General features: G+C 46.9%; 1 protein-coding gene across 3 annotated transcripts in view; it reads right to left on the bottom strand.

Annotated features, from left to right (window-relative positions):
* The window catches only part of GFRA1 (GDNF family receptor alpha 1), a 251,851-nt gene that overhangs the window by 14,323 nt on the left and 214,010 nt on the right, over positions 1 to 23,518 (bottom strand). For all 3 annotated transcript variants that reach the window (XM_073556582.1, XM_073556581.1, XM_073556583.1), the window contains 2 exons: positions 2,165 to 2,274; positions 1,723 to 1,857 (listed from right to left, as the gene is read on the bottom strand). In XM_073556582.1, the coding sequence (XP_073412683.1) occupies positions 1,723 to 1,857; positions 2,165 to 2,274 (245 nt within the window). The remainder of the gene's footprint in view (positions 1 to 1,722; positions 1,858 to 2,164; positions 2,275 to 23,518) is intronic.

The following is a 23,518-nucleotide window of genomic DNA, read 5'->3' as shown; positions in this document are numbered from 1 at the left end:
CGGCTTTGTAGATCAATGTCAGTAGTGTGAATTGGATACGTTGGGGAATTTGGAACCAATGAAGGGATTTGCAGAGGGGAGAAGTGGAGGATTAGTGAGGAGAGAGATGGATTAGTCAGGTAGCAAAGATAAGGATGGACTGGAGAGGTGCGAGAGTGTAGTGCAGAGGACAGGTCTAGGAGCAGGAGCACAGAGTAATGTAGAAGGCAGAGGATAGATCTAGGAGGAGGAGGAGCACTGAGTAATGTAGAAGGCAGAGGACAGGTCTAGGGGGAGGAGCACTGAGTAACATAGAAGGCAGAGGACAGGTCTAGGGGGAGGAGCAAGGAGTAACATAGAAGGGTTAGGACAAGTCTAGAGGAGGAGGAGCACAGAGTAATGTAGAAGGCAGAGGACAGGTCTAGGAGGACGAGCACAGAGTAACATAGAAGGGTTAAAACAGGTCTAGAGGAGGAGGAGCACTGAGTAATGTAGAAGGCAGAGGACAGGTCTAGGAGGAGGAGAACAGAGTAATGTAGAAAGCAGAGGACAGGTCCAGGAGGAGGAGCACAGAGTAATGTAGAAGTAAGAGAAGACTAGGAGGAGGACACAATAATGTAGAAGGCAGTCAACAGGACTAGCAAGAGGAACACAGAATAATATGGAAGGCAGAGGACAGGTCTAGAGGGAGGACCACAGAGGAGTTTGTATGTTCTCCCCATGTTTGCATGGCTTTCCTCTTGGTACTCTGGTTTCCTCCCACATTCGAAAGACTACTGATAGGGAATCTAGATTGTGAGCCTCAATGGGGAAAGTGCCAATAAAGTATGTAAAGTGCTGTGGAATTAATAGCGCTATATAAATGAGTTAAATAAATAAATCAGCAGTTAGTACTCATTGGTGATTTTGGTCACAGCAGGTTTGATGGAGCGGTGAGGATGGAAGCCAGAATGTAGGTTGTGAAGAGCCAGTTGGATGAGAGGTGAGTGGAAAGTTCAGCATGAGCATGCTGTTTGAGAAGTTTGGTGGTGAACAGCAGTGATATCTGATGTTAGCTGTATGCAGAGGTCGAGTCGAGGGATGGCTTCTTCAGGATAGGTCTGATGATTGCATGTTAGAAAGCAGAAGGGAAGACACCCTAGTGGTTACTAATGCAGTGAAGAGATGTGTAAGGGCCCGGATAAGTGTGGTGGCGAGGTTGTGGAGGAGGTGGGATGGGGTCAAGTGCACAAGTGGTGAGGTGCGATTTGGAGAGAAGAGGAGTAAGCTCTCCTTCAATGATGGTGGGGAGGAAGGTTAGGGGGAGTTGGCGTTGGTCTGTTATATAGGGGGTTTTGGTGGTTGATTAATAAAGACTTCTCTGATTTGGTCGATCTTGTTTTTGAAATTTGAGGCAAAGTATTCAGCAGAAGTAAGAGGGGGCAGCGGTGGGTGGAGAAGGGAAGTAGAAGACATAATAGCTGTGAAATAATAAAAAAAAGTATAACATTAAAAACTAAACTGCAGCATTTATTGTCCCTACAAGAAAAAGCAAAATGGAATGAGCTGCGGTGGATTTCGTGCCGCGCTTTAGAAAGATCGTTTTCCTCTGAGTCAACTGAATTAAGAGACATTTTACCGAATGGAAATCAAATGTAAAGGAGCAGCAGAGTAATGAGCGCCCACAGCCGAGCTCGGGGGGCTGGTGTATTATCAGCGATTAATTAGTAACAGGTATTTCCAGGCTCGCTCGCTCAAACTTACTCAAGCAGATGTTATCCTTGAAGAAGTTTAGGAATTTCAAGCAGTCATCAATGTAGTTTCCGCTGCTGCTGCAGTCGCACCAGGGGGACACGCTGAGGCTGCTGGATTCAATGTAATTCGGGGTGATACCTGTGCCTGTAACCACAGAAACAGCAGATGAGAAACCAGCCATCATCTCGGGAATCTCAGTTACTATGAGCAGAGACTGGTGATTTATATTAATAGGAGGCATATTCACCATTAGCGGTCAGGAGCAAGAGACTGGGACAGCCTCAGCGATAATAAGCTGGTGACTCATACATCATGTGCTACAAGTAACTTTGGTGGTGCAGACATGTGACAGTCACTTTGTGTCCTGATGCCCATTCACACAGTACAGATAATGCCTCAATCTGTGATACAGAGATGCCTGCGATGCTGCTTATATACAGAGGGTTCCTACCGATGAGACCGGAGTAAGCCAGCAGGCATTCAGCATAGTTCTCCTTCAGGCATCCGCTCACTGATCGCGGGTCCGGCTGACAGTCAGAAAAAAAATGAGCGAGACGAGATCTAGGATAGAAAACACAAGGTCACCTATTAATAAAAACACACAATGGAAATAATCTGTCAAAAACAGGAAGATTCTCCTGGATTCCTGGATGTATCCAAGAGTACAGGCCCCAACCACGGAGCTCAGAGCTGACGATCTGGCCAATTACTTCAAAGAAAAAATTGACCAGATCCGACAGGAAATTATCTCCCAATCCCCTCATACCATGCACTGTCCTCCCTCCCCCACTGCATCGAACTCACTCTCTGATTTTGAACCAGTCACAGAAGAAGAAGTAATCAGGCACCTTGCATCTTCTCGCCCAACTACTTGCACCAGTGACCCATTTCCGTCACATCTCCTCCAGTCCCTTTCCCCTGCTGTCACCCCTCACCTAACTAAAATATTTAACCTCTCTCTCTCTTCTGGTATCTTTCCCTCCTCATTTAAGCATGCCATCATACATCCACTACTTAAAAAACCATCCCTCGACCAAAACTGTGCCGCTAACTATAGACCTGTCTCTAATCTTCCCTTCATCTCTAAACTCCTGGAACGCCTGGTCCACTCCCGTCTTATCCGCTATCTCTCAGAAAACTCTCTTCTCGACCCTCTCCAATCCGGTTTCCGCTCTTTACACTCCACTGAAACTGCCCTCACTAAAGTCTCTAATGATCTGCTAACAGCTAAATCAAATGGTCATTACTCCATGCTAATTCTCTTGGATCTCTCTGCAGCATTCGACACTGTGGATCATCAGCTCCTCCTCACTATGCTCCGTTCCATTGGCCTCAAGGATACCGTTCTCTCCTGGTTCTCCTCCTATCTCTCCGACCGCTCCTTTACTGTATCTTTTGCCAGTTCCTCCTCCTCTCATCTTCCCCTTACTGTTGGGGTCCCCCAAGGATCGGTTCTAGGTCCCCTCCTCTTCTCCTTGTACACTGCCCCTATTGGTCAAACAATCAGTAGATTTGATTTCCAGTACATCTCTATGCTGATGACACCCAATTATACGCTTCTTCTCCTGACATCACGCCAGCCTTTCTAGAAAACACCGGCGATTGTCTAAACGCTGTGTCTAATATCATGTCCTCACTATATCTGAAACTGAACCTGTCAAAGACTGAACTCCTTGTGTTTCCTCCCGCTACTAATGTACCTATACCCGACATTGCCATTTCTGTGTGTGGTTCCACTATTACTCCCCAGCAACAGGCCCGCTGTCTTGGGGTCATACTTGATTCCGAGCTTTCCTTTGCCCCCCACATTCGATCACTGGCTCGCTCTTGTCATCTGCACCTCAAAAACATTTCTAGAATTCGACCTTTTCTTACCATTGACTCTGCAAAAACTCTTACTGTTTCTCTTATTCATTCTCGTCTCGACTATTGTAACTCTCTTCTAATCGGTCTCCCTCTTACCAAACTCTCCCCCCTCCAATGTTTTGAATGCTGCAGCCAGGATCATATTCCTCACCAATCGTTACACCGATGCCTCTACCTTGTGCCAGTCATTACACTGGCTACCCATCCACTCCAGAATTCAGTATAAACTTATTACCCTCACTCACAAAGCCCTCAATGGCTCAGCACCACCCTACATCTCCTCCCTCGTTTCAGTATACCACCCTACCCGCGCCCTCCGTTCTGCTGATGACCTGAGATTAGCATCCTCAATAGTCAGAACCTCCCACTCCCGTCTCCAAGACTTTACACGTGCCGCGCCAATTCTTTGGAATGCACTTCCCAGGTCAATACGATTAGTCCCCAATACCCACAATTTTAAGCGTGTCCTGAAAACGCATTTATTCAGACTGGCCTACCGCCTCAACACATTAACCTAATCTATCCCTGTGTGGCACAGCCAAAAGTTTTACCATAACCAGGTTCCCAGCATCATGTTCCCACATGCTTTATGCCTCCATTAGCCCTCTGTGTCTGTACTGTTACACACTTAACATTATGGCTGGTCCATACAATCAGAGCAACTGTTACCACCCACCTTTCGTGTCTCCCTCTTTCCTCATAGACTGTAAGCTTGCGAGCAGGGCCCTCACTCCTCTTGGTATCTGTTATAATCTATGTGATTATTGTTATGCTGTAATGTCTATTGTCTGTACAAATCCCCTCTGAAATGTAAAGTGCTGCGGAATATGTCGGCGCTATAAAAATAAAATTTATTATTATTATTATTATTATTATGTATCAGATTCTGGAGGAAAAGAATCTTACTGGGTAGGAAAAGACGCCTGATCTACAGGCACAAGGTCCCGCTGCTCCCACCCCTCGCATTCAGTGATCTTACACAGCAGACCATTCACTTCACTTTAATTTCTAATCTGAACTTGAAATTGAGAAGAAACACGAGTCATATCTGTTCCAAATTAGTCCTGAAGTAATTACATTTCTGCACAAACGCTGCGTCTGAATATCAATGAGATTCCTTGTCATGAAAGGAAAAGGAGCGGAATTTACCCTCATTCATCTGTAAACTGAGAAACAATAACGTTACTACAATGCGAAACACAAGAGAAATCTACAGAGTATCCGCTGCAGAGAGCACAGCAACAGTACATCATCGACATGTGACGACAAACCGAGGGAATCTATACTAATGGCAGAGCGAGACAGGAGAGGAAACCGCCGAGCACGAGAGAGGTCAGTACTGGGCGTGACACCGGCTGCGCAGGCGACCTGATGTCATGTCCAGCATTCTGTACACAACATATTATGTACACACTACCATTCCAAAGTTTGGGGTCACCTGGACAATTTAGTATTTTCCATGAAAACTCTTTCTTTTATTAATCACATGAGTTACCAAATGAATGTAAAATCTCGTCCAGACATTGACAAGGTTCGAAAAAAAGATTTTTATTTGAGATAATAATTTTCTCCTTCAGACTTTGCTTTCGGCACAGAATGCTCCTCTGCAGCAATTCCAGCATTGCAGACCTTTGGCATTCTAGCAGTTAATTTGCCGCGGTAATCTGGAGAGATTTCCCCCCATGCTTCCAGAAGCCCCTCCCACAATTTGGCTTGATGGTCACTTTTTGTGAACCATAAGGTCAAGCTGCTCCCACAACAGCTCAATGGGGCTGAGATCTGGTGACTGCGCTGGCCACTCCATTACAGATAGAATACCAGCTGCCGGCTTCTTCCCTACATAGTTCTGGCATAATTTGGAGGTCTGCTTTGGGTCATTGTCCTGTTGTAGGATAAAATTGGCTCCAATCAAGCGCTGTCCACAGGGTATGGCATGGCGATACAAAATGGAGTGATAGCCTTCCTTATTCAAAATCCCTTTACCTTGTACAAATCTCCCACTTTACCAGCACCAAAGCAACCCCAGACCATCACATTACCTCCACCATGCTTGACAGATGGCGTCAGGCACTCTTCCAGCATCTTTTCAGTTGTTCTGCGTCTCATAAATGTTCTTCTGTGTGATCCAAACACCTCACACTTGGATTCATCTGTTCATAACACTTTTTTCCAATCTTCCTCTGTCCAATGTCTGTGTTCTTTTGCCCATATTAATCTTTTCCTTTTTTTAGCCAGATATGGCTTTGTCTTTGCCACTCTGCCCTGAAGGCCAGCATCCCGGAGTCGCCTCTTCACTGTAGACATTGACACTGGCGTTTTGCGTGTACTATTTAATGAAGCTGCCAGTTGAGGTTCTGTGAGTCGTCGATTTCTCAAACTACAGACTCTAATGTACTTGTCTTGTTGCTCAGTTGTGCAGCGGGGCCTCCCACTTCTCTTTCTACTCTGGTTAGAGCCTGTTTGTGCTCTCCTCTGAAGGGAGTAGTACACACCGTTGTAGGAAATCTTCAGTTTCTTGGCAATTTCTCGCATGGAATAGCCTTCATTTCTAAGAACAAGAATAGACTGTCGAATTTCGCATGAAAGTTCTATTTTTCTGGCGATTTTGAGAGTTTAATGGAACCAACAAATGTCATGCTCCAGATTTTCAACTAGCTCAAAGGGAAGGGAAGCAAAAGACCAGAAAAAGCCATACACCTGACAAATGCTATTGAGAACTCTGCTAATAGAAGTGGAAAGGAAGAACAAAGACGAAAGAATCTAATTAATAAAAATATTGGAGAAAGAGAAACCAATCACAAACTAAAATGTTTCTATACTAATGCACAAAGCATGGGCAACAAACAAGGAGAATTGGAACTACTAACACAGGAAAAGAAATATGATGTCATTGGAATCACTGAAACTTGGTGGGACAATACACATGATTGGAATACAAGACTAGAAGGATACAACTTATTTGCAAGAAACAGACTTGATAAACGAGGAGGGGGTGTTGCATTGTATGTTAGAAACGCGTATATCTGCACAGAGATTGAAGCTTCAGAGACTGGGAGTTCTGTGGAAACTGTTTGGGTAAGAATACAAGGACAGAACAATGGAAAGGACACCATTGTAGGCATTTACTACAGGCCGCCTGTGCAAGCTGAAGATATGGATGAACTCTTTATGCATCAAATGGCCAAGTTCTCCAAAAAATATGACATAGTTGTCATGGGAGATTTCAACTATCCAGACATTTGTTGGGAATCTCTCTCAGGCAAAACTAACAGGTCAAGGAAATTCTTATCCTCTCTTGCTGACAACTTTATCTTCCAAAAGGTAGGGGAGAAAACAAGGGGAACTGCTACCTTGGATCTAATCCTTATAAACAGGGAGGAAATGGTTGAGGTAAAAGTGGCTGGAACCCTAGGAGGTAGCGACCATGCTATTTTAGAATTTTGGATAACTAGAGGAGGAAGACCTGTGAAGACTCAGACGTCAAGGTTAGATTTCAGAAAGGCAGATTTTAAGGGATTCAGAAAGATAATTGGAGGGATCCAATGGCTGGATATCCTTAAAGACAAAAATGTCCAGGAAGGATGGGAAATCTTGAAAAATGAAATTCTCAAAGCACAGTTGTTAACAATTCCGAAAAGAGGGAAAAATAGGAAGCATTTAAGGAAACCAGGATGGGTGAACACAGAACTTAAGCACATGCTAAAAAGGAAGAAAAAAATGTTTATAAAATGGAAAGAGGGAGGCATATCTAAAGAAGAATATAATGCTGTCTGCAGTACCTGCAGGGCACAAATCAGATTATAGATTAACTATTAGTTAAAGCTGACAATGAATTGAGGCTTGCAAGAGATGTCAAAAGCAATAATAAAGGATTTTGGGGATATGTCAAAAGTAAAAGAAAAGTCAAAGATGCTATAGGATTTTTACAGGATGAAAATGATGAAATGGTAAGACAGGATGTTGAGAAGGCTGAACTTTTAAATTCCTATTTTGCATCTGTTTTCTCTCAGAAAGGAAATGTAACACCAACTGTTATTCACTGTCCTATTAAGGGAATAGAAGAATCCAGGATATCTATAAACAGAAAGATAGTGAGGAAACACTTAGCTAACCTAAATGAATTCAAGTCTCCAGGTCCAGATGAATTACACCCCAGAGTACTGAAGGAGATAGCAGAAGAAATTTTTGAACCCCTCTCCATAATCTTTGAAAATTCTTGGAGAACAGGAGAAGTGCCAGAAGACTGGAGAAGAGCAAATGTTGTTCCTATCTTCAAAAAGGGGAAGAAGGTGAACCCAGGCAACTATAGGCCGGTGAGTCTGACTTCTATACCAGGAAAGATCTTTGAACAAATTATTAAACAACATGTATGTCAATACCTGGATAAGAATGAAGTGATTAAACAGAGTCAGCATGGGTTTGTAACTAATAAGTCATGTCAGACTAACTTAATTTCCTTCTATGACGGTATCACTGATTGGGTGGATCAAGGAAATGCTGTAGATATAGTATATCTTGACTTCAGCAAAGCATTTGACAAAGTCTCTCATACAATCCTTATTGAAAAAATGACTAAGTATGGAATGGACAAGGCAACTGTTAGGTGGATTCATAACTGGCTTAGTGATCGGACCCAAAGAGTGGTCGTAAATGGCTGCACATCCAGTTGGAAGAATGTCTCAAGTGGGGTACCACAGGACTCTGTCCTGGGCCCTGTATTGTTCAACATCTTTATCAACGATTTAGATGAAGGAATTGAGGGTAAACTGATTAAATTTGCTGATGACACAAAGCTAGGAGGGATAGCTAATACTAGAGAAGAGAGAGAGAGGATTCAAAAAGATTTAAATAAACTGGAGAAGTGGGCAGCAACTAACAGAATGTTTTTTAACAGGGAGAAATGCAAAGTACTACATCTGGGCAATAAAAATGAAAAAAGCATATATAGAATGGGAGGAATAGGGCTAAGTGACAGCACATGTGAAAAAGACTTGGGTATACTAATAGATCACAGACTGAATATGAGTCAACAGTGTGATGCAGCAGCAAAAAAGGCAAATGCAATTCTAGGATGTATTAACAGAAGCATACAGTCTAGATCACGTGAAGTCATTATTTCCCTCTACTCCTCTTTGGTCAGACCTCATCTGGAATATTGTGTCCAGTTTTGGGCACCACATTTTAAAAAAGACATCAACAAACTGGAGCAAGTTCAGAAAAGAGCGACCAGAATGGTGACCGGTCTGCAAACCCTGTCTTATGAGGAAAGGTTGCAGGATTTGGGAATGTTTAGTTTGCAAAAGAGAAGACTGAGAGGAGACTTAATAGCTGTCTACAAATATCTAAAGGGCTGTCACATTGTAGAAGGATCAACTTTATTCTCATTTGCACAAGGAAAGACTAGAAGCAATGGGATGAAACTGAATGGGAGGAGACACAGATTAGATATTAGAAAAAACTTTTTGACAGTTAGAGTGATCAATGAGTGGAACAGGCTGCCACGAGAAGTGGTGAGTTCTCCTTCAATGGAAGTCTTCAAACAGAGGCTGGACAGACATCTGACTGGGATGATTTAGCGAATCCTGCTTTGAGCAGGGGGTTGGACCAGATGGCCCAGGAGGTCCCTTCCAACTCTACGATTCTATTCTATTCTATCTAGATTCCCTATCTGTATGCGTTTGGAGTGTGGGAGGAAACCCACGCAAACACGGAGAGAACATACAAACTTCCTGCAGATGTTGTCCTTGGTGGGATTTGAACCCAGGACTCCAGAGCTGCAAAGCAACAGTGGAACCTGATCAAGGTCAGGTTTATAGCTTCTCTAATCAGCCAAACTGTTTTCAGCTGTGCTAATACTTGCACAAGGGTTTTCAAGGGTATTCTAACCATCCATTAGCCTTCTTACAGAGTTAGCAAACACAAAGTACCATAAGAACACTGGAGTGATGGTTGTTGGAAATGGGCCTCTATACACCTATGAACATATTGCATTACAATCCAGACGTTTGCAGCTAGAATAGTGATTTACCACATTAACAATGTATAGAGTGTATTTCTGAATGATTTAATGTTAGCTTCACAGTCCTCCTCTCATTATAGATCACAGTCCTCCTCTTATCACAGATCATAGTCCTCCTCTCATCATAGATCACAGTCCTCTTCCCATTATAGATCACAGTCCTCCTCTCATCATAGATCACAGTCCTTCTCTCATCATAGATCACAGTCCTCCTCCCATTATAGATCACAGTCCTCCTCTCATCACAGTCCTCTTCCCATTATAGATCACAGTCCTCCTCCCATTATACACTACCGTTCAAAAGTTTATGGTCACTTAGAAATTTCCTTATTTTTGAAAGAAAAGCAGTTTTTTCCAATGAAGCTAACATTAAATGATTCAGAAATACACTCTATACATTGCTAATGTGGGAAAACACTATTCTAGCTGCAAACGTCTGGTATGTAATGCAATACCTTCATAGGTGTATAGAGGCCCATTTCCAACAGCCATCACTCCAGTGTTCATATGGTACTTTGTGTCTGCTAACTGTGTAAGAAGGCTAATGGATGGTTAGAATACCCTTGAAAACCCTTGTGCAAGTATGTTAGCACAGCTGAAAACAGTTTGGCTGATTAGAGAAGCTATAAACTTGACCTTCCTTTGAGCTACTTGAGAATCTGGAGCATTAATAATAATAATAAATTTTATTTCTATAGTGCCAACATATTCTGCAGCACTTTACATTATAGATGGGACTTGTACCGACAATAGACAATACAGCATAGTATAGCAATAAACACATAGATCAAAACAGATACCAAGAGGAATGAGGGCCCTGCTCGCAAGCTTACAATCTATAAGGAAAAAGGGGAGACACAAAAGGTGGGTGGTAACAGTTGCTTTTATTGTTTTTATGGTTTGGACCTTCCCTAGTTTAAGAATCGGGTGTTCTTGTTGCTGCATGAACCAGTTAACAGTCTAAATATGTAACAGTACAGACACAGAGGGCTATTAAATGCAAAAAGCATGTGAGAACATGATGCAAGGAACCTGGTTATGGTAAAAAATGTTGAAATGAGCCACACAGGGATATTTAAGTTAATGCGTTGAGGCAATAGGCCAGTCTGAACAAATGCGTTTTTAAGGCACACTTAAAACTGTGGGGATTGGAGATTAATCGTACTAGCCTGGGTAGTGCATTCCAAAGAATTGGCGCGGCACGTGAAAAGTCTTGGAGACGGGAGTGGGAGGTTCTGATTAATGAGGATGTTAACCTGAACGGAGGGCACGGGTAGGGTGGTAGACTGAGACGAGGGAGATGTAGGGTGGTGCTGAGCCATGGAGGGCTTTGTGGGTGAGGGTAATAAGTTTATACTGAATTCTGGAGTGGATGGGTAGCCAGTGTAAGGACTGGCACAAGGTAGAGACATCGGTGTAATGATTGGTGAGGAATATGATCCTGGCAGCAGCATTCAAGACGGATTGGAGAGGGGAGAGTTTGGTAAGAGGGAGACCGATTAGAAGAGAGTTACAATAGTCCAGACGAGAATGAATAAGAGAAACGGTATGGCTGGGTTCACATGTAGCGGATCTCTCGCGGAAATTCCTGCGAGAATTCCGGAATTCCATTCCGCGGGAAAATCGCATTTTAAATTCCCGCGATTTTCCTGCGGAAAAACTAGCATTTTGCAAGCGTAATTAGCTTGCAGAATTGCAATCATTTTCCAAGCGATCTGTAGCATCGCTCGGAGAACTGATTGACAGGTTGGTCACACTCGTCAAACATAGTGTTTGACGAGTGTGACCAACTTTTTACTATTGAGGCCGCCTATGCGGATTTAGCGAATCCTGCTTTGAGCAGGGGGTTGGACCAGATGGCCCAGGAGGTCCCTTCCAACTCTACGATTCTATGATTCTATGCGGCATCAATAGTAAAAGATAAAATGTAAAAAATAATAATAATAAAAAATATTGTTATTCTCACCTTCCGACGTCCCGCGCAGCCTTCCCGCCTCTCTCCACGCTCCTGGTAATCCTTTGCGACAATTACCGGGATGACGTCCGTTTTCGCGGGATCGCGATGTCTCGCGGTCATTCGCGATGACGTCGTGGGAATGACCACGAGACTTCGCGATCCCGCAAGAACGGACGTCATCGCTCGCAAAGGCTTACTGGGACCGGGAGCGTGGAGAGAGGCGGGAAGGCTGCGCGGGACGTCGGAAGGTGAGAATAACAATATCTTTTATTTTAAATTCTATTTTTTACAGGGATATGGTACCCAAAGCCCGGAGGACAGTCTCCTCTCCTCCGGACCGTGGGTACCATCCGCAAATGTTCTGCTTACTTTTCGCATGGTGTGCACAGCCACATGAGGAAAGTAAGCAGAACAATGCATTCCTATGGGTGCGGGATCGCCGCGATTACGCGAAATTAATGAGCATGCTGCGTTTTTTACCGTGAAGCGATTCCGCTGTGGTAAAAACCGCAGCATTAGCACAGCATTGCGGAATCCCATAGGAATGCATGGGATGCTTATTTTTTGCGTTTTCGCGGAAAATACCACCACGGAAACGCGAAAAAAACAGTACGTGAGAACGAGGCCTAAGAGTTTTTGCAGAGTCAAAAGTAAGAAAAGGTCGAATTCTAGAAATGTTTTTGAGGTGCAGATAACAAGAGCGAGCCAGTGATCGAATGTCGGGGGCAAAGGAAAGCTCGGAATCAAGTATGACCCCAAGACAGCGGGCATGTTGCTGGGGAGTAATAGTGGAACCACACCCAGAAGTGGCAATGTCGGGTATAGGTACATTAGTAGCGGGAGGAAACACAAGGAGTTCAGTCTTTGACAGGTTCAGTTTCAGATATAGTGAGGACATGATATTAGACACAGCGTTTAGACAATCGCCGGTGTTTTCTAGAAAGGCTGGCGTGATGTCAGGAGAAGAAGTGTATAATTGGGTGTCATCAGCATAGAGATGGTACTGGAAACCAAATCTACTGATTGCTTGACCAATAGGGGCAGTGTACAAGGAGAAGAGGAGGGGGCCTAGAACCGATCCTTGAGGAACCCCAACAGTAAGGGGAAGGTGAGAGGAGGAGGAACCGGCAAAAGATACAGTAAAGGAGCGGTCAGAGAGATAGGAGGAGAACCAGGAGAGAACGGTATCCTTGAGGCCAATGGAACGGAGCATAGTGAGGAGGAGCTGATGATCCACAGTGTTGAATGCTGCAGAGAGATCCAAGATAATTAGCATGGAGTAATGACCATTAGATCTAGCTGTTAGTAGATCATTAGAGACTTTAGTGAGGGCAGTTTCAGTAGAGTGTAAAGAGCCGAAACCGGATTGGAGAGGGTCGAGGAGAGAGTTATCTGAGAGATAGCGGATAAGACGGGAGTGGACCAGGCGTTCCAGGAGTTTAGAGATGAAGGGAAGATTAGAGACAGGTCTATAGTTAGCGGCACAGTTTTGGTCGAGGGATGGTTTTAAGTAGTGGATGTATGATGGCATGCTTAAATGAGGAGGGAAAGATACCAGAAGAGAGAGAGAGGTTGAATATTTTTGGTAGGTGAGTGGTGACAGCAGGGGAAAGGGACTGGAGATGTGATGGAATGGGGTCACTGGTGCAAGTGGTTGGGCGAGAAGATGCAAGGAGCCTGCTTACTTCTTCTTCTGTGACTGGTTCAAAATCAGAGAGTGAGCTAGATGCAGTGGGGGAGGGAGGACAGTGCATGGTAGGAGGTGATTGGGAGATAATTTCCTGTCGGATCTGGTCAATTTTTTCTTTGAAGTAATTGGCCAGATGGTCAGCTCGGAGCTCCGTGGTTGGGGCCTGTACTCTTGGATTGAGTAGGGAATGAAAAGTGTCAGAGACGTTTCGGGTTATTGGACAGTGAGGCGATGAGGGTGTTGAAATAGGTTTGTTTGGAGAGGTGAAGGGCAGTGTTGTATGTTCTAAGTATAAACTTATAATGGATGAAATCTTCATGTAGATTGGATTTTCTCCACAGACGTTCGGCGCACCTGGAGCACCGCTGTAGGAAACGTGTTTGCACCGTGTGCCAGGGTTGTCGCCGTCTGTGTTGTGGTGTTCTATTTATAGGGGGTGCAAATTCATCCAGGGCACTTTGAAGTGTTTCATTGTAATGCTTCAATGCAGAATCAGGACATGAGAGGGAGGAGATGGGGCCAATGAAGACTGCAAGTTCTTCATAAGTTTCTGGGTGTTAATGGCCTGTATGTTTCTAAAAGTGCGGAAAGTGGGGGTGACCTGGGCGGGATGGCAGTTTTTGATAGAGAATGATAGAAGGTTGTGGTCAGAGAGCGGGAGAGGGGAGTTTGCGAAATCATCCACTGCACAAAGCCGAGAGAATACCAAGTCGAGGGAGTTTCCGTCTTCATGCGTGGGGGAATTAGTAAGCTGCAAGAGGCTGAAAAAGGAGATTAGAGATAAAAGGCGAGTAGCAGATGGGGAGAGGGGAAAAGCAATGGGAATGTTGAATTCTCCCATGATGAGGGTGGGGATGTCACAGGAGAGATAGTGAGGAAGCCAGGTGGCAAAGTGATCCAGAAACTGATGGGAGGGGCCCGGAGGACGATACACTACCGCCACTCGCACGGAGAAGGGGGTGTAGAGTCTGACAGCATGGACCTCAAAAGAAGGGAAGACAAGTGAGGGTACTTGAGGGATAACCTGAAAGGTATATTTAGGTGATAGGAGCAGACGAACGCCTCCACCTGCTCTATTGTCTGATCTTGGGGTATGAGAGAAGTGTAGTCCACCATATGAAAGAGCAGCAGCAGCGGTAGTGTCTGACTGCTGGATCCAGGTTTCAGTATGAGCCAGAAGGTTAAGAGAATCGGAAAAGAAGAGGTCATGGATGAAGGAGAGATTATTACACACTGAGCGAGAATTCCGAAGGGCACAATTAAAAGAGATAGAAGGCATGCAGGCAATATTAATAAGATTAGAGGGGTTTCCTAAAGGGCCTGTCACACTAAGCGATATCGCTAGCAATATCGCTATAACTTGTGACGTTATAGCGATATTGCTAGCGATATCGCTGTGTCTGATACTTACCTACGACCCGCTCCCCCGCTTGTTATCGCTGATTGCGCGAGAATGTCCAGGACTGCTTCTCGTCGTCAGCTTCCTGCAGCGCTTCCTGTGGAGAGACGAGCGACGAGCGTGGAGCCAGGCGGGAGGACGCAGGATCGCCTAGTGTGACAGGTAAGTAGCGACCCCCGTCCCCAGCGATGTCGCTGGTGAGATCTGCCTGTGTGGCAGCTCACTAGCGACCACTTAGTGATGTACCAGCGATCCTGGCCGCGTCATATCGCTAGTCGGGATCGCTGGTACATCGCTAAGTGTGACAGTACCTTAAGTGTAGCAGTTGAGGGGTTCGACTTACTATGACATGGGGGGCCGGGGATGGGAGAGATGTCTCCTGTGACTAGAAGAAGGAGGATAGAAAGAATGAGCAGATGGCTAAGTGATTTGTGAGAGCGTCTCTTCTGTTGGATCGTACGAGTGAATGGATCAGTGCTGTTTAGCAATGTGAAAAGAGCATGAGTGCTATACATAGGAGAGGAAAGGACAGAGGGGCCGATATGGATGGAGTGTAAAGAGTTAATGCAAGATCGGTGGATGTGAGTGAATGCAGCAGCCAGGATATAAATTATACAAATGCATATGGTATATATTTACTGTAATCTAAATGTACAGGGAATAGATGTATTTATTTGTCTGACCTGTCTCCTGCCCTGTCTAACTGCCATGTTATACCTGCACGTACTTTGATACATGTACTTCGATTATATGTACATAAATGCCCCTCTACATAAATGCATCCCCAGGCTAGCTCTGAATTTATAGAAGGCCACTTCTAAGATCATCCTTTTTTTTTCCTCTCCTCACTCGTTAGTAATCAATTAAACTAAGTTAAGACAGCAGGACACAATAAATGTATTTAGCAGATAAACAAATGTCCAGGCCTACATGGATCATAAACCACTTTGAAAAGTTACTTGACCTCAATAGCATGAATGATATAGGTTGGACACATGCAGGACTCAGTGAAGTTGCTGGAAATAGTTAAATACCTTCAATATATGCAGTCCATTGATTGATTATGTATTACATTTGTTGGTTCCATTAAACTCTCAAAATGGCCAGAAAAAAACCTTTCATGTACAAGGTAAAAGGGATTTTGAATAAGGAAGGCTATCACTCCATTTTGTATCGCCATGCCATACCCTGTGGACAGCGCTTGATTGGAGCCAATTTCATCCTACAACAGGACAATGACCCAAAGCACACCTCCAAATTATGCCAGAACTATTTAGGGAAGAAGCCGGCAGCTGGTATTCTATCTGTAATGGAGCGGCCAGCGCAGTCACCAGATCTCAACCCCATTGAGCTGTTGTGGGAGCAGCTTGACCGTATGGTACTAAAAAGTGCCCATCAAGCCAAACCGACTTGTGAGAGGGGCTTCTGGAAGCATGGGGGGGAATTTCTCCAGATTAACTCCGCAAATTACCTGCTAGAATGCCAAAGGTCTGCAATGCTGGAATTGCTGCAAAGGGGGCATTCTGTGCCGAAAGCAAAGTGTGAAGGAGAAAATTATTATTTCAAATAAAAATCTTTTTTTCGAACCTTGTCAACGTCTGGACGAGGTTTTACATTCATTTGGCAACTCGTGAGATTAATAAAAGTATGAATTTTCATGGAAGACACAAAATTGTCTGGGTGACCCCAAACTTTTGAACGGCAGTGTATACCACAGGTTAGGGCTTTAGATGAGCGGCCCTGTACAAACCAGATATGAAGAGTGATGGGAGGAGCTGAGGGGTTAAGTCCTGGATAATGGATGAGCAGTTGGCCTGGGATATCTGGCATTGGGGGGGGGTCACATACATCCTGGAGTGAACATTTCTTCATCTTCACAATAAATGGTTGTAAATGGACGTAGAAGCTTTCATGTCCATTAATGTGCGGGAGGGAGGAGCGGCGCCTTTTATCTGCCTTCATTGATCAGTCAATACATGAAAAGGCATTTATGATCAAAGCCGAAGGGTCCGACTTCTGGGGCCGTCAGATGGTCTCACACCGGAGGATCTACAAAACCCACCGAGGAACTGAGGCAGCACCTGGCACAGAGGTCAGCGGCTACTAGGCACGAGTAACACAATCAGCGGATATAAGAAGGGACAGCAATGGCTGAAATCTCTATTCAGGAGCAGAGGATCCAGGTGACCGACAATCCCAAAGGCAAAGAACGGATCATTCACCGGAACTGAGAAAAGGAAAATAACAATGTTTAGAAGAAAAAACCCACAACACTTGTCTGTGTCACCACACCGGAGGAGGCGGGTGCACCCCCTGTACAGCTCTCTCCTGTGACCCCATCACCCCCTGTACAGCTCTCTCCTGTGACCCCATCACCCCCTGTACAGCTCTCTCCTGTGACCCCATCACCCCCTGTACAGCTCTCTCCTGTGACCCCATCACCCCCTGTACAGCTCTCTCCTGTGACCCCATCACCCCCTGTACAGCTCTCTCCTGTGACCTCATCACCCCCTGTACAGCTCTCTCCTGTGACCCCATCACCCCCTGTACAGCTCTCTCCTGTGACCTCATCACCCCCTGTACAGCTCTCTCCTGTGACCCCATCACCCCCTGTACAGCTCTCTCCTGTGACCCCATCACCCCCTGTACAGCTCTCTCCTGTGACCTCATCACCCCCTGTACAGCTCTCTCCTGTGACCTCATCACCCCCTGTACAGCTCTCTCCTGTGACCCCATCACCCCCTGTACAGCTCTCTCCTGTGACCCCATCACCCCCTGTACAGCTCTCTCCTGTGACCCCATCACCCCCTGTACAGCTCTCTCCTGTGACCTCATCACCCCCTGTACAGCTCTCTCCTGTGACCTCATCACCCCCTGTACAGCTCTCTCCTGTGACCCCATCACCCCCTGTACAGCTCTCTCCTGTGACCCCATCACCCCCTGTACAGCTCTCTCCTGTGACCCCATCACCCCCTGTACAGCTCTCTCCTGTGACCTCATCACCCCCTGTACAGCTCTCTCCTGTGACCCCATCACCCCCTGTACAGCTCTCTCCTGTGACCTCATCACCCCCTGTACAGCTCTCTCCTGTGACCTCATCACCCCCTGTACAGCTCTCTCCTGTGACCCCATCACCCCCTGTACAGCTCTCTCCTGTGACCCCATCACCCCCTGTACAGCTCTCTCCTGTGACCTCATCACCCCCTGTACAGCTCTCTCCTGTGACCCCATCACCCCCTGTACAGCTCTCTCCTGTGACCTCATCACCCCATGTACAGCTCTCTCCTGTGACCCCATCACCCCCTGTACAGCTCTCTCCTGTGACCCCATCACCCCCTGTACAGCTCTCTCCTGTGACCCCATCACCCCCTGTACAGCTCTCTCCTGTGACCTCATCACCCCCTGTACAGCTCTCTCCTGTGACCTCATCACCCCCTGTACAGCTCTCTCCTGTGACCTCATTACCCCCTGTACAGCTCTCTCCTGTGACCCCATCACCCCCTGTACAGCTCTCTCCTGTGACCCCATCACCCCCTGTACAGCTCTCTCCTGTGACCTCATCACCCCCTGTACAGCTCTCTCCTGTGACCTCATCACCCCCTGTACAGCTCTCTCCTGTGACCCCATCACCCCCTGTACAGCTCTCTCCTGTGACCCCATCACCCCCTGTACAGCTCTCTCCTGTGACCCCATCACCCCCTGTACAGCTCTCTCCTGTGACCCCATCACCCCCTGTACAGCTCTCTCCTGTGACCTCATCACCCCCTGTACAGCTCTCTCCTGTGACCTCATCACCCCCTGTACAGCTCTCTCCTGTGACCTCATCACCCCCTGTACAGCTCTCTCCTGTGACCCCATCACCCCCTGTACAGCTCTCTCCTGTGACCTCATCACCCCCTGTACAGCTCTCTCCTGTGACCCCATCACCCCCTGTACAGCTCTCTCCTGTGACCTCATCACCCCCTGTACAGCTCTCTCCTGTGACCTCATCACCCCCTGTACAGCTCTCTCCTGTGACCTCATCACCCCCTGTACAGCTCTCTCCTGTGACCCCATCACCCCCTGTACAGCTCTCTCCTGTGACCCCATCACCCCCTGTACAGCTCTCTCCTGTGACCCCATCACCCCCTGTACAGCTCTCTCCTGTGACCCCATCACCCCCTGTACAGCTCTCTCCTGTGACCTCATCACCCCCTGTACAGCTCTCTCCTGTGACCCCATCACCCCCTGTACAGCTCTCTCCTGTGACCCCATCACCCCCTGTACAGCTCTCTCCTGTGACCCCATCACCCCCTGTACAGCTCTCTCCTGTGACCTCATCACCCCCTGTACAGCTCTCTCCTGTGACCCCATCACCCCCTGTACAGCTCTCTCCTGTGACCCCATCACCCCCTGTACAGCTCTCTCCTGTGACCCCATCACCCCCTGTACAGCTCTCTCCTGTGACCTCATCACCCCCTGTACAGCTCTCTCCTGTGACCCCATCACCCCCTGTACAGCTCTCTCCTGTGACCCCATCACCCCCTGTACAGCTCTCTCCTGTGACCCCATCACCCCCTGTACAGCTCTCTCCTGTGACCTCATCACCCCCTGTACAGCTCTCTCCTGTGACCCCATCACCCCCTGTACAGCTCTCTCCTGTGACCCTATCTCACCCTCTCTGGTTCTCTTATGTGATCCTATGGCCGCCCTGTGATAGGTGGAGTCCGCTGATGTTTGGGGTGAGTGTCCCTTTAATACATGAATGCAGCAGTCTCATACACTGTGATTATTTCTCGCCCTCTCGTTTCCTGCTTCCTCGGTAATGTATAGGAATGTTGGCCGCCTCCGCGGCGCGCAGCTTTATGTCCTCAGTCCTATTCCATAATGTAAGTTTTGATGAAGCGGCCGCCATCTGCTGCGAAGAAGACTTCATTTACTGCTGTCAGGAGCCGCCGGCCAAGGCTGGAGGAGGATGTGAAAGTCCGCAGCCGCCCCATGTCACTGACTGAGGGTCACACAGAGATCAGATCCGAGCACAGGATCCCGAGCGCGAGGTGGACACAGATATACCGCAGCACATACAGAAAAGTATGTGCCCCCCACATCCACCTCCGGGGGCTTCACTGTCCTCATCTACATCCATAGACATTAATATGGAGAAAGTATGTGCCCCCCACATCCACCTCCGGGGGCTTCACTGTCCTCATCTACATCCATAGACATTAATATGGAGAAAGTATGTGCCCCCCACATCCACCTCCGGGGGCTTCACTGTCCTCATCTACATCCATAGACATTAATATGGAGAAAGTATGTGCCCCCCACATCCACCTCCGGGGGCTTCTCTGTCCTCATCTACATCCATAGACATTAATATGGAGAAAGTATGTGCCCCCCACATCCACCTCCGGGGGCTTCACTGTCCTCATCTACATCCATAGACATTAATATGAAGAAAGTATGTGCCCCCCACATCCACCTCCGGGGGCTTCACTGTCCTCATCTACATCCATAGACATTAATATGAAGAAAGTATGTGCCCCCCACATCCACCTCCGGGGGCTTCACTGTCCTCATCTACATCCATAGACATTAATATGGAGAAAGTATGTGCCCCCCACATCCACCTCCGGGGGCTTCACTGTCCTTATCTACATCCATAGACATTAATATGAAGAAAGTATGTGCCCCCCACATCCACCTCCGGGGGCTTCACTGTCCTCATCTACATCCATAGACATTAATATGGAGAAAGTATGTGCCCCCCACATCCTCCTCCGGGGGCTTCTCTGTCCTTATCTACATCCATAGACATTAATATGAAGAAAGTATGTGCCCCCCACATCCACCTCCGGGGGCTTCACTGTCCTCATCTACATCCATAGACATTAATATGGAGAAAGTATGTGCCCCCCACATCCACCTCCGGGGGCTTCACTGTCCTCATCTACATCCATAGACATTAATATGGAGAAAGTATGTGCCCCCCACATCCACCTCCGGGGGCTTCACTGTCCTTATCTACATCCATAGACATTAATATGGAGAAAGTATGTGCCCCCCACATCCACCTCCAGGGGCTTCACTGTCCTCATCTACATCCATAGACATTAATATGGAGAAAGTATGTGCCCCCACATCCACCTCCGGGGGCTTCTCTGTCCTTATCTACATCCATAGACATTAATATGGAGAAAGTATGTGCCCCCCACATCCACCTCCGGGGGCTTCACTGTCCTCATCTACATCCATAGACATTAATATGGAGAAAGTATGTGCCCCCCACATCCACCTCCGGGGGCTTCTCTGTCCTCATCTACATCCATAGACATTAATATGGAGAAAGTATGTGCCCCCCACATCCACCTCCGGGGGCTTCACTGTCCTTATCTACATCCATAGACATTAATATGGAGAAAGTATGTGCCCCCCACATCCACCTCCGGGGGCTTCACTGTCCTCATCTACATCCATAGACATTAATATGAAGAAAGTATGTGCCCCCCACATCCACCTCCGGGGGCTTCACTGTCCTCATCTACATCCATAGACATTAATATGGAGAAAGTATGTGCCCCCCACATCCACCTCCGGGGGCTTCACTGTCCTCATCTACATCCATAGACATTAATATGGAGAAAAGTATGTGCCCCCCACATCCACCTCCGGGGGCTTCACTGTCCTTATCTACATCCATAGACATTAATATGAAGAAAGTATGTGCCCCCCACATCCACCTCCGGGGGCTTCACTGTCCTTATCTACATCCATAGACATTAATATGGAGAAAGTATGTGCCCCCCACATCCACCTCCGGGGGCTTCACTGTCCTCATCTACATCCATAGACATTAATATGAAGAAAGTATGTGCCCCCCACATCCACCTCCGGGGGCTTCACTGTCCTCATCTACATCCATAGACATTAATATGGAGAAAGTATGTGCCCCCCACATCCACCTCCGGGGGCTTCACTGTCCTCATCTACATCCATAGACATTAATATGAAGAAAGTATGTGCCCCCCACATCCACCTCCGGGGGCTTCACTGTCCTCATCTACATCCATAGACATTAATATGGAGAAAGTATGTGCCCCCCACATCCACCTCCGGGGGCTTCACTGTCCTCATCTACATCCATAGACATTAATATGGAGAAAAGTATGTGCCCCCCACATCCACCTCCGGGGCTTCTCTGTCCTCATCTACATCCATAGACATTAATATGGAGAAAGTATGTGCCCCCCACATCCACCTCCGGGGGCTTCACTGTCCTTATCTACATCCATAGACATTAATATGAAGAAAGTATGTGCCCCCCACATCCACCTCCGGGGGCTTCACTGTCCTCATCTACATCCATAGACATTAATATGAAGAAAGTATGTGCCCCCCACATCCACCTCCGGGGGCTTCACTGTCCTCATCTACATCCATAGACATTAATATGGAGAAAGTATGTGCCCCCCCACATCCACCTCCGGGGGCTTCTCTGTCCTCGTCTACATCCATAGACATTAATATGGAGAAAGTATGTGCCCCCCACATCCACCTCCGGGGGCTTCACTGTCCTCATCTACATCCATAGACATTAATATGGAGAAAGTATGTGCCCCCCACATCCACCTCCGGGGGCTTCACTGTCCTTATCTACATCCATAGACATTAATATGAAGAAAGTATGTGCCCCCCACATCCACCTCCGGGGGCTTCACTGTCCTCATCTACATCCATAGACATTAATATGAAGAAAGTATGTGCCCCCCACATCCACCTCCGGGGGCTTCTCTGTCCTCATCTACATCCATAGACATTAATATGGAGAAAGTATGTGCCCCCCACATCCACCTCCGGGGGCTTCACTGTCCTCATCTACATCCATAGACATTAATATGAAGAAAGTATGTGCCCTCCACATCCACCTCCTGGGGCTTCACTGTCCTCATCTACATCCATAGACATTAATATGGAGAAAGTATGTGCCCCCCACATCCACCTCCGGGGGCTTCACTGTCCTCATCTACATCCATAGACATTAATATGAAGAAAGTATGTGCCCCCCACATCCACCTCCGGGGGCTTCACTGTCCTCATCTACATCCATAGACATTAATATGGAGAAAGTATGTGCCCCCCACATCCACCTCCGGGGGCTTCACTGTCCTCATCTACATCCATAGACATTAATATGGAGAAAAGTATGTGCCCCCCACATCCACCTCCGGGGCTTCTCTGTCCTCATCTACATCCATAGACATTAATATGGAGAAAGTATGTGCCCCCCACATCCACCTCCGGGGGCTTCACTGTCCTTATCTACATCCATAGACATTAATATGAAGAAAGTATGTGCCCCCCACATCCACCTCCGGGGGCTTCACTGTCCTCATCTACATCCATAGACATTAATATGAAGAAAGTATGTGCCCCCCACATCCACCTCCGGGGGCTTCACTGTCCTCATCTACATCCATAGACATTAATATGGAGAAAGTATGTGCCCCCCCACATCCACCTCCGGGGGCTTCTCTGTCCTCGTCTACATCCATAGACATTAATATGGAGAAAGTATGTGCCCCCCACATCCACCTCCGGGGGCTTCACTGTCCTCATCTACATCCATAGACATTAATATGGAGAAAGTATGTGCCCCCCACATCCACCTCCGGGGGCTTCACTGTCCTTATCTACATCCATAGACATTAATATGAAGAAAGTATGTGCCCCCCACATCCACCTCCGGGGGCTTCACTGTCCTCATCTACATCCATAGACATTAATATGAAGAAAGTATGTGCCCCCCACATCCACCTCCGGGGGCTTCTCTGTCCTCATCTACATCCATAGACATTAATATGGAGAAAGTATGTGCCCCCCACATCCACCTCCGGG

Source organism: Dendrobates tinctorius, unplaced genomic scaffold (assembly GCF_039654945.1).
Source record: "Dendrobates tinctorius isolate UK_male_01 unplaced genomic scaffold, ASM3965494v1 ptg000236l, whole genome shotgun sequence".
Lineage (NCBI taxonomy): Eukaryota > Metazoa > Chordata > Amphibia > Anura > Dendrobatidae > Dendrobates > Dendrobates tinctorius.
The sequence above is the reverse complement of the archived record's forward strand: the minus strand, read 5'-3'. Positions and strand labels throughout refer to the sequence as shown.